The 16,549-nt window shown below is 37.0% G+C and overlaps 2 protein-coding genes across 3 annotated transcripts; both read left to right on the top strand.

The window, feature by feature from the left end:
- The first annotated feature begins 1,076 nt into the window (after positions 1-1,076).
- Positions 1,077-3,522, top strand: LOC105168627 (WRKY transcription factor 72A-like). 2 transcript variants are annotated; one of them, XM_088883115.1, is made up of 4 exons: positions 1,077-1,575; positions 1,666-1,779; positions 1,983-2,643; positions 2,899-3,522. In XM_088883115.1, the coding sequence occupies exons 1-3, from the start codon at positions 1,192-1,194 to the stop codon at positions 2,607-2,609; spliced, it is 1,125 nt and encodes a 374-aa protein (XP_088739241.1). In that variant the 5' UTR covers positions 1,077-1,191; the 3' UTR covers positions 2,610-2,643; positions 2,899-3,522. The 2 variants fall into 2 exon arrangements, with proteins under 2 accessions (XP_088739241.1, XP_020552049.1); XM_020696390.2 differs by lacking the exon at positions 2,899-3,522 and having other exon boundaries at positions 1,983-2,787.
- A 3,952-nt stretch (positions 3,523-7,474) lies between these two features.
- On the top strand, positions 7,475-8,095 carry LOC148787292 (uncharacterized). The gene has a single exon (XM_088883563.1). The coding sequence runs from the start codon at positions 7,475-7,477 to the stop codon at positions 8,093-8,095; it is 621 nt and encodes a 206-aa protein (XP_088739689.1).
- Positions 8,096-16,549: the final 8,454 nt, after the last annotated feature.

Genomic DNA, 16,549 nt, shown 5'->3' with positions numbered 1-16,549 from the left:
AAAACTCAAAAATAGATAAGAAATCATAAGTGAATTACTTATCAATTTAAAAAAAGTAAAACGTAATACAAATACATATTAAAATATAACATAAAGTTTATATATGTCATATTAAATAATAATTTTAATTATAAAAAATATTATAATTTACTAAATTGTTGGTTAAATTTATTTTTGTAAAAAAATTAAATGTATAAATAAAAATACCATAATTTATTATTATCCAAAATAAAATGTACGAGAGTTGACATTTTTGGTTGGGTCTGTGTGTAACATGCAAATTGGCCCATCTCTCAACCATGCACCCTTTCATTAATTTCCTCCTCGTTGTAGTAATATTTTAATTATGTTTTTATTTTAATACTCTTTGGTTAGAACATATTATTCAAATTTGAGTAGCTATAATAATTGATCAATATATATATGAATTTTTTCATGTTGATCATCTTCGATCAAAGTTGAAATACTAGATAAATTTAATGACATGCATTTTTTTCCGTTAGAATATTGTAACTTACTTCATTTATCCATTTAGTCTTATGTTGACAATTTTGGTCCTCTTCACACTGTAATAGATCCCATTTTTTTCATCTGACTATAGATCATTAGGATCCAAATCGTCAACACAAATTAAATTTGCTAAAACATGACCAAATATGAAGTGTTCAGAACTAAAGTAGTAAAAAAAAAGAACTAAATGTGCAAATAACGTAAGTTGCAGGACCAAAAATCTAATTTTGCCTATACAAACCTTGATTTAAGTTGACATTTTGCCATGCAAATTAATTATCGATCTTTTGATCATTAATTAATAATTAATATACATGCAATAATGCAATTGTTAATTACCAGCTTAAACTATGTGATTAAGCACCAGGGCTGATTAGCCGCACTAGTTTAATTTCTTCAAAACATGCATGTTCTTTTTAATTGATTTCTAAAGAGCAATTAATTATTGATTTAATTATACATAGCTATATCTGGTCAAACTCATATCATGATATATGTATATATATATAATTAAAGGCAAAAGTTAAATAATTATCATTATTAGAAGCCTAATCATCCACTAATCCCGGTGATTAGAATGTACTCATAATACAATTTAAATTTGGTGGTGCAGGAGGACCATCATATTAATCTGATGAAGTTAGGGAAGAAAACCAAAGATTGAAATCCACATTATCTCAAATGATCAAAGACTATCATTCCCTCAAAATGCACTTCAATCATATAATCCAAGATGATCATCATCATCAGCCCAAGAAATCAACAGATCCAATGGCTGCATCAGACGATGAATCCGAGTTCGTTTCTCTAAGCCTAGGAAGACCATTTTCAGGTGATTCCAAGAGGGAGAAGATGATCAAGAAGGAGAGTAGTAACTATAGACATCACCATGGACTTGAACTAGGCCTCGACTGCAAGTCCAAGGAGGAAGGAGACAACGACAACATTCGTGCATCTCAGAAAAGCCCGAAACATCATTCGACAAGTGGAGATGATGTATTCTTGCAGCACAACCCTTCGAAGAAACCTAGGGTTTCTGTGAGAGCTGTTTGCAACACTCAAACGGTTAGTGCAACATAGTACTACTTGGTACTGTTTGTTTTCTTTGTGTCTCTTTCTGTTGGTTCTTAATTATTATGGGATTCCTTTGATTAGCTGAACGATGGATGTCAATGGAGGAAGTACGGTCAGAAAATAGCGAAGAGGAATCCGTGCCCTCGGGCTTATTATCGATGCACGGTGTCATCATCGTGCCCCGTTAGAAAACAGGTTTGTGATGATTAATTTTACGTAAAAATAAAAATGATCATATAGTCTCTCTATATTAATATTGCATTTGAATTTTATAGAAAACTACATAAGAAAAATCAAGTTGTATTTCTTTCTTCAGTAGTTACACTAATTCCTTCATATGCTTATTTTGATGATGGACTAATTAGATGAAATCAAATAATATTTGTTGCAATTTTCAGGTGCAAAGATGTGTAGATGACATGAGCATCCTCATCACCACGTACGAAGGAACTCACGACCACCCGTTGCCGCCTTCAGCCACCACGATAGCCGCTGCAACATCAGCAGCTGCAGCCACGCTTAGCTGCAGCTCCTCCACATCACCACCGTGCCACAGTGTCTCAGCCACCCCCTCAACCAGTCCTAATCTTCTTGGCTTTAACTTCCCTCGAGCTGCATCACAATCACACCCCACCATCGTACTAGACCTAACTTCACCAAATCACTTAACCAAATTCTCAGCATCAACCTTATTTCCTGCTGCACATTCTACTCCAACATCTCTCAACTTCTCATCCTCATCAGCAGAAAACGTATCGTCGTCGCCTTATTACCAACGTAATCTCATCTTCGACAGCAACATGAGGGCTTCTGAGAAACATGATCAGAAAATGTTTGATGCGATCAAATGTGATCCTAGTTTTCGATCAGCATTAGCAGCTGCAATAACATCAGTTGTTGGGACTAATGTTGAAGGAAAGAATTCGGGGCTGGATTTTCATTTAAGTTTTTCACAACCATCCAGTACTAGGAATGGAAGTGTAGGGTGGGCGACGAGCTTCTTCAGCAAGTTTCCTCAGTTATAGAATTACTCCCGACAGAAGAGGCTAAGTAGTTTATGTATGCAACTAAGATCATTCAACCAAGAGAATCAACATATGTACCCTGCAAATGATGATTTTGTATCGTCTTGTTTCCATAGTTGATATATTTGTTTTGGTCACTAATACATATATGATAGAATTTACAAATATTATTTTTTTATTCCAAATCTTATTGCATTTTCTGTTGCATTTATCCATGATGTATGCAAAAAGATTTGAAGTAAAAAAATCCAAAAATGGAATATAATGTATTTAGTATTATCAAATACAGGTGAAATCGATAATCAGGGAATCAAAAGTGGGTGCAGTTTTCGTCACATCCCCTACTTACAACGGGATCTGTAGCAACCTGACCGAGACTTCAAAAGTATGCCATTCTCAAGGAATCCCTCTGATCATCGACGAGGCGCATGGAGCTCACTTCAAATTCCATCATGAAATGCCTAAAACAGCACTGGATCAAGGGGCCGACATTTCCATACAATCTACTCACAAAGTTTTGTGCTCCTTTTCACAGACATCGATGCTTCCACCAGCCCCAGTTGGCACTTCTTGGCCTCAATGGATGCTGCCAGGCACCAACTAAGCACCGACTCCACTGCCTTCAATGACGTAGTTAAGTTGGCTAATGTAGCCAAAATCTTGATCCGTAAAATTCCAGGGATTTCTGTTCTTGATCTTTCAGCATTCCCTGGCTTCTCAAACATGGACCCTTTGCGTGTCACGATTGGTGTCTGGCAGCTGGGCCTGTCGGGTTTCCAGGTGAATGAAATATTGGACAATGATCTTGGGATCATCCCTGAACTCGTCAGCACAAACTCTATGACTCTAGCGTTTAGCCAGGGAACAACTGGCGAGCATGTTCAGAGACTCGTGTCTGGATTGAAGCATTTATCGGAGAAATTTTCAGCAGTAAATTGTGGTAATGCAGTTACTGGAAAAGCACGACCGTACGATGTTCCTCTCATGAGTTTGAATCCTAGAGAGGCCTTCTTTGCTAGCAAGACGAGAATGAAGTTTAAGGATTGCAGTGGAGAAGTCTGTGGAGAGTCCCTTTGCCCTTACCCGCCAGGAATTCCTGTTCTTGTACCTGGTGAAGTGATTACTGAGAAAGCATTGGATTATCTGCAGCAAATAAAAGGCCATGGTGGTTATATAGTTGGAGCTGCTGATCCTCAACTTGACTACATTGTTGTGTGCAAAACAAGCCACTAATAATGAGAAAAAAAAATCATAGTACATACATTGGGAAAGATGCAACCCGCTCCCTATGATATGGGATATATGTAAAACAATTCCATATGAAAAAATAATTAACAAAGTAGATTCCTGTATAATTAGAAAGGGAAAAAAAATTTGGTTCATTAATTTGGTCTGTGATTAATTTTAGTACACTAACTTTTGTTGTTATCACATTTTGATCAATAATTTATAGAAATTGGTCAATTAAATACAAATTAGGATTTTATTATCAATTTTCCGGCTAATTTAAATATTTCCACCGAAAATTGCTGACTTGGCAACGCTATGGTGAAAAAGCAGCCAGTATAGCCACGTGTATTTCCACGTAGACAATGACGTGTATGAGGTCTATGATTCTAGGGTAATGATTGTGAGATGTCCCTAATGATTGAATTGTTTAATGTACGATGGCTTCCCAAGGTGCACGTGCTAACCCAGTAGCTAGTAGGGAAGAGTCAGCGGAGTTCGTAGAGGGCTCAGTTCAGTATCACCTGCAAGTGCAGGTAGGGTGGAGGTAGGTCGAGAGGGTGGTTTTGAGGCTCCTATTCCTCCCGGTGGTGCTCCAGTAGCAGGATTACCACCAGAGCATGCACAGATATTTCAAATGGCCTTTCAAGCCCAAGCGCAGTTACTTGCACAGGCGTACGCATCCACTTTAGTGCCAGCACCAGTAGTCCCTACAATTAATCGTAATTATGAAAGAATCAGGAAGATGGGGGCTACAGAATTTGAGGGTACCCTAGACCCAGAGATTGCTGAAAGATGGTGGAAAAAAGTCGAAGATGTGATGAACTTGGTAAATTGCACTCCAGAGAATCGACTTAAGTATGTTGTTTCTTTGTTCGTGGGTAATGCCTTGATTTGGTGGAGGTCTGTAAAGAGGGGATATGAGCCAAGAGAAATAACTTGGGCTGAGTTTCAGAAAGAGTTTGATGATAAATACAGGCCCAAGATGTACCGAGACAAGAAGAGGATGGAGTTTCTGAATTTAGTGCAAGGAGATGATCAGACGGTGGCAGAACATGAACTTCGTTATGCGGCACTAGCCAAATATGCACCAGAAGCAATAGCGACGCAGTAGGATCATTGTTACCGTTTTGAGCAAGGGCTACGACCGGAGATTAAAAGAGGCCTCGCAGTCAGAATTACAAATTTTAAAACTCTTGTTGAATCAGCAGTCCGGATGGAAGAAGCAGTAATGGAGGACAAGAAGAAGGGGAAAGAGAAGAGGAAATCAACATATGTAATAGGGAATTGAGTAGGTTGACCAAGAGGGGAACCGATCGCTCATTCTCAGCGTGGTGGTCCTATTTTTCGAGGAAGTAGTGGACAGCGGTTCGGTGGATCCATGGGTTTTAGCAGAGGTTCATTCGAACATAGCTCATTTGTTATGCCTTCTACTGGATCAGGAAGGGGAGCTGGACCGAGTTATGGTCGAGGACCAATTTTTCCTCCGAGCTGTAATAGAACATCAAGGGCCATGTTGGAAACGGGATGATATACCAAAGATTTTTTATCACTGTGGAGGTAGAGGACACATTGCCAGGAATTGTTCTAGTCAGACTATGGGTGTGGTTGAAAGTATTGCTAGCGGGATCCAGAGCCAAAGTAGTGAGAGAGTAGTGGCAGGGGAGCTGGGAGAGGCAGAGGCAGAGGCAGAGGCAGAGGTAGAGGCAACAGAGATAGTGGCCACGCTATTGGTAGCGGTATGAGGGGGGTTGGAGCACAAGTTACTCAGGGACAGACCCAGGCAAGGATATATAACATTACCAGAGAAGAAGCCCCAGCATCAAATGATGTGATATCAGGTACGATGTTGTTATTTGACATTGCGGCTTATGTTTTGATTGATCCTGGCTCTACACATTCATATATTTCATCCGAATTTGCATCTAACATACCGGGAGAGAATAGCCCGATGGGATGTAATTTGATGGTTTATTTACCCGTGGGAGGGGGTGTGGTAGTGAATGGTGTTAGGAAAGGGAGCTTAGAGAGAATCGGAGATGTAAATTTACATGTAGACCTTATAGTGCTGGATTTGAAGGAGTTTGATGTGATTCTGGGGATGGATTGGTTAGCGCAACATAAAGCAATAGTTGACTGTTATAAAAATGAAGTGATGATCGAATGTTCTAGTGAATCAAAAGTAATATTTATGGGGGATCGTCAGGTAGTACTAGTTTGTGTAATATCAGCCACAGAGGCAAGACGATTGATGTTAGAGGGTTGTGAAGCATATCTAGCCCATGTGGTAGAATTTCAATAGATGGAACAGTGCCGACAAAGTTTTAATGAGTTGAAGAAGAGACTGACCTCCAATTCGATTTTAGTTTTGCTGTCTGGTAGCGGTGGATATATAGTGTATACAGATGCTTCTAAACAGGGTTTGGGATGTGTGTTGATGCAAAACGGAAAGGTAATTGCTTATGCGTCCTGCCATTGAGGAACCATGAGTTAAATTATCCTACACATGAGTTGGAGTTAGCCGCGATTGTGCATGCATTGAAGATCTGATCCTTACTGACCATAAAACTTTGAAATATATCTTGACACAAAAGGAATTGAATTTGAGGCAAAGAAGATGGATAGAATTGCTGAAGGATTATGATTGCACTATTGACTTCCATCCAAGGAAAGCGAACATGGTAGCAGATGCCTTGAGTAGAAAGAGTTCAAGTACATTAGCCAATCTGGGGAGTCATAATCAGACATTGCTACTGGAGATGAGGTCTATGAATATGAAACTGGAGGTTGATCAAATAGCGGGTTTATTGGCAGCCTTGCAAATTAAGCCAGACTTCGTGGATCAGATCAAAGAAGCACAGACTCGAGATCCTTTCTTATTACGAATGCTGGAAAGAATAAGACTTGGTAAGAAAACAAATTTTTCAATAAGAGTTGATGGAGTAATAATGAATGGGGGACGAGTTTGTGTGCCTGCTATGGATGGGTTACGCGAAGCGATTTTGCGAGAAGCTCATAATGCACCATATGCGATGCACCCTAGTACTACAAAAATATATCGAAATTTAAGACCTTATAACTGGTGGCAGACAATGAAGAAGGATGTGGCTGAATTTGTGGCTAAATGTATAACATGTCAGCAAGTAAAAACAGAACATCAGGCACCAGCAGGTAAACTTCGACCTCTATCAATACAGAATGGAAGTGGGAGAAGATCACTATGGATTTTATCATGGGGTTGCCACGCACGTTCAGAAAGCAGGACGCTATTTGGGTAATTGTGGATAGATTGACAAAATCTGCTTATTTCTTGCCGGTACGAATAATTGATTCTCTGGATAAGTTAGCTGGATTATACATTTCTGAGATAGTGAGATTACATGGAGTGCCTGTATCGATTGTGTCAAATAGAGATCCCCGATACCTCACGCTTTTGGGAAAGTTTACAAAGGGCATTGGGCACAAAGTTGTATTTCAGTATCGCATTTCATCCTCAAACAGATGGGCAGTCAGAAAGAACAATCCAAACCCTTGAAGATATGATGAGAGCTTGTACAATGGAGTTTAAGGGTAACTGGGATGATCATCTACCTCTAATGGAGTTTGCATATAATAACAGTTTCCACTCTAGTATCGGTATGGCTCCATATGAATCTTTATATGGAAGAAGGTGTCGCAGTCCGATTTGTTGGGATATAGAAGGATTAAGACAACTAGAAGGTCCTGAATTGGTGCAAGAAACAGTGGAAAAGGTACAGGTAGTTAAGAAGTGTTTGAAAGCAACACAAGATCAACAAAAAAGTTATGTTAATCAACACCGAAGGGAGATGGAGTATGAAGTAGGCGATAAGGTTTTCCTAAAGATATCTCCTTGGAGGGGAATTATGAGGTTTGGCAAGCAAGGGAAGCTGAGTCCAAGATACATTGGGCCGTATGAAATTATTGAAAGAATCGGACCACTGGTATATCGACTAGCACTACCAGCAGAATTGTCACAAATACATGATGTTTTCCATATTTCGATGCTGCGACGATATTGGTATGATCCTAGCCACATTATTCGTGAGCCGGAGATAGAGATTTCTGAGGAGTTAACATATGTGGAGGAGCCTGCAGAGATTTTGGATAAAAATGTAAGGAAATTAAGAAATAAAGATATACAGATGATAAAAGTGAGATGGAGTCATCATTCCCCGAGGGAGGCGACTTGGGAGGTTGAGGAGTATATGAAAGAGAAGTATCCCTATTTATTCTATTGAGCGGGTAAGTTACTTAAATTTCGGGGACGAAATTTTATTAGGGGGGGAGAATTGTGACGTCCGTAGAATTTTTTACGTAATTGGGAAACTAATTGATAATGATTAAAAATTTAAATTTAATTAGTAAACAAATTATAGATTAAATTTGAGATATAATAAAACTTGAACGGATTAAATTAGAGTTTGTTATAATATTTGATAGCAAATTATATTAATTAAGAAAATTAGAAAAGACGTAAAAGTAATTATTTAACAAGAATTTAAAAAAAAAACAAAATAAGATGGTGGGCCGTGGCATGTGCTGCCACCGCCTCACCAATCATCCAATATATATATATATATATGTATGTTAATTGAAACATTCACACATTAACACACACACTCACAAAACACACACACACCGACGCGCACAATTGATGAGGAAATTGAGGTACGGATTTAGATTTTATTCTCCCCACTGTCCCGAAATACCCCGGTACCCTATGTGCCATGGTACCTAGTTTAAATCATATAACTTTCATATCTCATTAACAATCACATTATCATCAATCACATTTTCATAAACCATTGACTATGTTCCCAACTAGGTAAGCATTATCTTTTATTTCAACTCACAATTGTTATTCTATTCTTTATAATAATCACTTTTGTAATAACAACTCTCAATTTGATTTCATCAACAATCAATTATATGATTATCACATAATCATATCCCGCATATCTCTATATTACCATCACATATCACATAGTAACAATTTCACCAATATTATGGTAATCTGACAAATAATTCACAACTAATTATATAAACAATCAATATACAAAAGCCACGCATAATAATATAAAGACAAGTCCACGTTCGCATCCAAGAAACCAATATATATAATATATACAATACTACACACACACATATATATATATATAAATCCAATTAGCTATACTTACCGCAAATCCCGAAATACTTCGATTCACGAGGGCGCTCAACCCTCTATTTTGTCGTCACGTCCTATAACAGAGTGTTATACGTATAATCAATATATTTAATTTACCAATTCACTTAATCAAACCCCTTATATATTTATAACTATCATTTTTAATAACATCCGTAAATTATATTACCACTGAAACATCATTTTCTCTCTTTCATAACATATTATTCTTTAAATATAACTTTTCGAAATATTTCTATAAATTTTCTGTCAATTTATCGTTGCTATACAATTTAATTAAGTAATAATACATAGAATTACATATTTGGTTAATCATTCCAATGGAATTGTGTAAATTAGCTATAATAATAATTAAATCTAACAAATCTAATGTTTTAATTACCCAACTATATCATTTTTATAGCAAATGTAATATTTAATTCGACACTAATTTAAATAGCCAAAATCATAAAATACTCCAATAAAATTGTATATCGCTCAATATAAACTATATTTAATAAAAGAACTATTTAAATAATATAATTATGTAAATTATTAAAGAATAAAATTTAAATCCGTACAGTTTCCTCCGCAATTGTGCGCGTCGATGTGTGTGTGTTTTGTGAGTGTGTGTGTTAATGTGTGAATGTTTCAATTAACATACATATATATATATTGGATGATTGGTGAGGCGGTGGCAGCACATGCCACGGCCCACCATCTTATTTATTTATTTATTTTAAATTTTTTTTAAATAATTATTTTTACGTCTTTTTTAATTTTCTTAATTAATATAATTTATTTTTAAATATTATAATGAATTCTAATTTAATCCGTTCAAGTTTTATTATATCTCAAATTCAATCTATAATTTGTTTACTAATTAAATTTAAATTTTTAATCATTACCAATTAGTCTCCCAATTACGTAAAAAATTTTACGGACGTCACAGTTTATATATTCAATAAAAGCCATAACAATTTTTCTATAATTAACTGGGAAAATATATCATAATTAAATGGATTTTAAAGAGAAAATGTTCCAAAACATAATATAATGTTACATTTGGACGAAAAGATTACGATCCAAACAAGAATTTGAGTGAATGATTTCAAACGACTTATTAAATAGATTTGAAATTTATCACAATACTACAAAATATAATTCAAAATAAAAATTTAAATATTTTAAATTCTTAATTTAAAATTAGTCAAACAAAATTTAAAATTCTTAACTCCAAATTATCAATTCAAAAAGCAGAAAAATTCTTTAAAAATGATCAAGATTATAAATTCTCGAGTAATTTTTTTTTTCTGAGAAAATTCTTGAATAGATTAAAGGACCTAATAAAACTTCCCCATAAAGATGAGGCCTTTTTTTCTCCAGTACAAAGATGGGCCTATTGTTTATGAATACGTTGGTGGATTTCTAGCAAAGTCCTTTGAGGAAACCCCGTGTGTATACGATAAAGATCGGCCCAACAAGAATGTAATTACTCCATAAAAGATAAAGGAATAGCATTAATCTTGTATAAAGAACTTTTACATATTCAGAGACAAGCAGTGGATCCGCTTTCCTTCTGGATATGGTGGGTTTCTTTCGTTTTTCTCCTTAAAACAGACAAGATTTGAAGAGGAAAGTTTCAATAAATGCTAATATATCATACTCCTTTGCAGAGCTTGAGTCTGAGTATTTGCAGTAATTACTGGAGTTTCAGGGTCAGCAGTACTCCAAGAGCTTGTATCTCCCAGGTGGGTTCCTGGAGAAGTGTAATGTTTTTATCAACTCAGTTAATTATACTTAAACCTTTTGCTTTTTAATTTAGATGTTTCTTGGTACCAACAAAAGCTAGCCCAAGAATAGGAAACAGAATTATGTGCTCACTTGGATTCTGTTTGAATTTCGGTGGGTGTTTAAAGATAACTCTTGGCAATATATGTAGTTTAATGCGCCCAGTTAATCTTTTGGAGTGATCAAGAATTGGTGGGTTGTTAGTTTGCTATCAGTGCAAGTAGTTTGCGGAACGTTGGTTGTGCGGCTTAATTTCACTAACCATTCCTACTAAGAGAATAGAGTGAACCTGGTAGAGATGATATGGTCGAGTCTAACTCTCACTTGAAGAGATTGAACTATTAGAACCATTGAAGAGATGAATGATTGCTTTTCATATTTCATTCAAATTGATGCATGTCACTAAGCCTAGGAGGAGTTAATTCAGTACTCTGTTTATGTGGGTGCATCTTGCAAATAACTTACTGGTTACCAATTATGTTGGATAAAGATTCGATTATGTGAAAGATGTTTATCCTTTTATGTATTTTGCAGGAGAGACTTCAAGTAGCAAGAACAGAAGGGACAGAGTGGAATTTTAGAATTTGAAACGGACAATATTATCAGGAATGACAATCAGAAGGTCAAGTTCTGCAGATCACCTCATTTGGTTAGTGCATTAAAAGCTTCAGCTGAAGAAGATGTAGCCAGTTTTCACTTCCCAGGACATAACAGAGGACAAGCTGCTCCGTCATCCTTAACACAGCTGATTGGTGAAAGACCATTTCTGCATGACTTACCAGAACTTCTGGAGCTTGACAATCTCTTTGCTCCTGAGAGACCTATTTTAGAAGCACAAAAACATGCAGCGGAACTTTTTGGAGCATCAGAGACATGGTTTCTTGTTGGGGGCAGTACATGTGGAGTCGAGGCAGCAATAATGGCAACTTGTTTGCCTGGAGATACTCTCATTCTTCCATGAAATTCTCATATCTCTGCAGTATCTGCCATGGTATTATCTAGTGCAGCACCCAAGTATATCTTTCCGGAGTATGACCCTAGATGGGACATTGCCGTAGGGATCACTCCTTCACAGGAAAGTATAATGGTTTTTGTGAATCACATTTTTGGTTTTTTTAGTTGTTTCAGTTACAGTTTGTATTTAGTTTAACATAATGATTTGTTTGTCCCAAGAATATATGATGGTAATGTTCACTTTAAATGGATGCTTGGGTATTATTATTTCTAAGCTATTTAAATGTCTTTTGCACTTATGGAGGCCCATGTACCAAGATAGCCTGGTAAAAAGTTGCAAATTTACTGGATCAAGAATCCAACTCAAAGAGTTATGATAATCAAACACTATTAGGGCTCTTTTATGTTTGGTTGAGAATATTGTTTTTTCCATCAATTGTTAAATTGATAATAATTTGAATGGAAGAATCTTGTAAATACTTCTTTGAGTAGGGTTAACTTGGAAAAACCATATAACCATTTCAAAATATAATAAAGTTTACTAGTATTTGTATATCTTCAATCATCTTACAAGTGAACATGGACTTAGAGAATTATTTTCTCTGAAATCTCCAGATTGTTGTTATAACAGGTAGCGGAAGCAATCAAGGAACTAGAGATGGAAGGTTGTAAACCAGCTGCCGTTTTGGTCATTTCACCTAGTTATCATGGTATATGTAGTGATATCAATGGAATTTCAAAACTGTGTCACAATAATAAGATCCCCGTAATTGTCGATGAGGCTCATGGGGCTCACTTTGGCTTCCACCCGCGGTTGCCGAGCTCAGCTCTTGCTCAAGGGGCTGATCTTGTCGTACAATCGACCCACAAAGTGCTATGCTCTCTTACACAGTCATCAATGCTGCATATCTCTGGTAATATTGTAGACAGGGAGAGGATTTGCAGATGCCTTCAAACACTTCAAAGCAGTAGCCTGAGTTATTTGTTGTTGGCATCATTGGATGCTGCTAGAGCCCAACTAAGTGATAACCATGGAACTATTTTCAACAAAGCAATTAACTTAGTTGTGGAAGCAAAAAGTGTGATTGATAAAATTCCTGGAATCACACTCATTGGCGTTCCGCACTTTCCCAAGTTTCCTGCTTTTGATCCTTTGCGAATAACTGTTGGCGTGTTGCACCTTGGTATTTCAGGCTTTGAAGCTGATAACATCTTATACAGGGATTTCGATGTAGTTTCCGAACTTGTTGGAACTCAATCTATTACATTTGCATTTAACCTTGGCACAAAGAGAGAGCATGTTTTGAGACTTATCTCAGGATTGAATTATCTCTCAGCAACTTTAATGCCCACTGATGGCTCAGTAATTAAATCGGTTGATGTCGCGAACTTACCTGTCTTTGATGATATCAACATGGTTTTGAGTCCTAGAGATGCCTTTTTTGCACATAAAAGAAAAGTGAGCATCGATGAAAGTCTTGGTGAAATATGTGGAGAGCTTATATGTCCTTATCCATCAGGGATTCCAGTGCTGATACCGGGTGAAGCTATCACTGAACAAGCACTGCAATACCTGTTGCATGTTAAAAGCAAGGTTGCCACTATCAGCGGAGCTGCCGATCGTTTCCCCTCGTCTCTTGTTGTATGCGATGTCTAACAAATTTTTACACCTAAGAATGAAGAAACATTCTTGTGGAAGGATGTAAATTCTGAAGAAATGCTGATTGTTCAGGACTGGGAGTTACTAGCTTGCCATGTGGATTGGCGAAGCTTAATTCAGTCATATGTACAGCAATTAGCCAAGTGTATATCCTGTGCTAGATATAATGTAATGAAACTTATACTGGAAGCAAGATAGGGCTAAGAGTTAGCTATTTCTTGGAAGGTATAATGCTCCTGAATATATTTTTCTGAATCTGAATTGTGACTACTGGAACAAAAACAGTAAAATGCATTGGTTCTGAGATAAGAAACGTCTGATCTTCATAGTTGTTCCATGCAGACCCTTCTTGTTGTAGTAGTTGACATGCTCTTTCAAAGTAGTTGCCCTGTATCTTGATGGATTATCTTCAGAGGAGGGTTCCTCGATTGGCCGTACAGCTCCTGGACTTAATTTAGGTTGCTTCTAAAGAAACCTGGGACTGAAACTCTTTGAACTGACATTGTTTGCTATAAACTCTATGTTCAGCACTAATAAGTAAACCTGACATTTGGTACTAGCTGCAAGGAAAAAACAAAGATACGTTGTGCTTCTCATTTTCAGTACGTTGAAAAAGTCATATCAAATGTTGTAAGGCATTGTGATTTCCAAGTATACTGAGATGAAAATGCTTGAACCATGAAAGCACACTGGCAAAGTGGTGATCCAAATGCTCGATGCTTCTGACATGCATGCAAGCCAGGGTCAATCTTCTTGACAGCATCCCATATGCCTAGCCAGACTCTAAGTCTTGTTTTATGAGGAATACATTTGTTGGTAACGGGAAGGCAACACCTCAGAAGCAGTCAATTGTTCTCTTTGTATACACCGAGAGGCAAAAAGCATTTTAGCAACTAGCATGACCAGCCAAAGCAGTTGTCCTTAAAAGTTTGTGGGCGTGATAGCACATCATCCCATTTTAACCAAAAGAAATCTGTCACCATTAATCAAAAGGCTGCATCGTAGAGTTTGTCCATTTTGGTTTCCAAGTTGACAAATCTTAAGTCATTAATTATGTGAGGGAGAAGAGTGTTGTAGTTGATAAAAAGCAAGTGTGATGAGATGAATTGATCCCCAAGCGCACCTGATGTCTGTTAAACTATACATGTTCTTTCTGGCGCGATCAGCATGGCATCAGTCTGAGCCTACTGACATCTTATACGTGGTTGTGGTAACTATTCACACGTGTTCATGTTTAAGATGATATGGCAATTGATTCTTGATTTTTCTCCTAAGTGGAAGCTGATAACATTGTTGACATTGCATATATTTATCAAAATGTTCTCTGTAGGTGGCATATTCATCATCTGTGTATTACTTGGTAGCTGACTCACATCCATGTGTTACACCGTGTCATATGACATGGTAGATTAACATCACCAGTTTGGACGTGCTCATGTTGGCTAAGTATTACATAGCACATGACATGACATCTGCTCAGCTTGCTCAATCCATAAGACATATGACATGGCAACTGACTCAATCTATCCATCCTTCATGACAACAACTCGTATGTTACCTAGCAGCTGACTCCTCACTAGGGTCTTACATGTCATTTGATACATCTTCATTGTCCAGCAACGCACACTACGTGGCATCTGATCCACGACAGTAGCTTCCCTAGCTGTTGATTTTTATGCTAAGTCATCAACAGCCCTATACACCAATGTCCTGGTAGATGACTCATCAAATCATGCAACATGGCAGATGATATACAGTTGATTTAGTTTGACATGGCATATGACTTGTCATTTGACATACAACTCCATTCTACCAACTGAGGCTGCTGAGTCATGATGCTTGTCTATGTGGGTTGTGGTTTAGTATCTGATTCATCAACATCATCCTATATGCCCACATGCCAAGTGATGCGGCTGATGCACCATCAACTTGGTAGTTGAGTTGTCAGATGATTCATCGTGGGTCCTATAAGGCACATGACTGGGCAGACGACTCATCTCCCTCGTCCAACAAGTCGTACGATTTGGCAGCTGAGTCATCTTTATACTACATGGCTGCTAAGATGTATAGTTACTCAATTAACTCTGCTATCATGGCTACTCAGCTAGCAGATAACTCATCCACATTCTACATGGTTGTCAGTTGGAAACTAGCTCATCTCCCATGTCTTACGCCACATGCACATGGCATATGACTCATCCCAGCGTCCAACAGGCGGCCATACGTGGCAGTTGATTCATTCTCACATACTACTTAGCCCATTATGCGATTGCTAACTCAACTGATTTTCCAACATGGCAATTGATGCTCTATTGAGTCATTCGGGAGGCCAACATGGCGTGTCACCTAGCGGCTGACTCTCCACATGGTCCAACACAAACATTGGCAAGGTAGATGATTCCAAAAAATTGTTACACATGTCACATGATGTGTATTTGACTCGTCTCGCATGTCTTACATGGCTTGATTTGCCTGACAGACTCTCTGCATGTGTCATAATACAAATGACGTTAGTGCACTGACAATTCCTAATTTCTGAACCCCTACTTCACCATGAGATATGTGCTTTCAAGAGTGATTCTTGGACAATACTTGCATAGTGTTTGGATTCATTTTTTGAGTATTTCGTTGTGTTTTGTGGAGATAGAGAGAGAAAAACAAAGATAAATAAGTGTGTTAGAGATAGTATATATGTTTGAATTTATTTTTGGAGATAATTTAAAATAAGTCTTGTATGTTTAATGTTGTGTTTTGGGAGATAAAATTACTATTCATTGTCAAAGCATTGTCAAATCATGTCTTTTTTATATATATCTATGTATGTGTGTGTGTATATATATGTATATATTTATGCTAAAACAGTTAAAAACACATAAATAAGGTGTTTTTGAATGATGACAAACATTGGGTATGTTCTGACTTGTCCCGAAAATAATTTGAAAATAAAAAACAAACATAGTGTTGTATTTTTGTCAACTTTCTCATCACTACATTATTTCTCTTTTAAAAATTTTCATGACTCAATGATATCTCAGTTTAATTGTTAAAACTGATATCCTATGAATAAATTTATGATCATAATTCGAGTTCCACCAACATATGGATATTTCTCATCACTATATT

The sequence above is a fragment of the Sesamum indicum genome, linkage group LG8, assembly GCF_026168435.1.
Source record: "Sesamum indicum cultivar Baizhima isolate 11 linkage group LG8, ASM2616843v1, whole genome shotgun sequence".
NCBI classification, from domain to species: Eukaryota; Viridiplantae; Streptophyta; class Magnoliopsida; order Lamiales; family Pedaliaceae; genus Sesamum; species Sesamum indicum.
Note: the sequence above shows the minus strand (reverse complement) of the source record. Positions and strands in the feature narration are given on the sequence as shown.

Coding starts and splice junctions, on each gene's coding strand:
- LOC105168627 (XM_088883115.1), top strand. CDS start 1,192: ATGATCAAAGACTATCATTCCCTCAAAATGCACTTCAATCATATAATC. Junction 1,576..1,665: donor CTGTTTGCAACACTCAAACG/GTTAGTGCAACA, acceptor TCCTTTGATTAG/CTGAACGATGGATGTCAATG. Junction 1,780..1,982: donor CGTGCCCCGTTAGAAAACAG/GTTTGTGATGAT, acceptor TGCAATTTTCAG/GTGCAAAGATGTGTAGATGA.
- LOC148787292 (XM_088883563.1), top strand. CDS start 7,475: ATGGCTCCATATGAATCTTTATATGGAAGAAGGTGTCGCAGTCCGATT.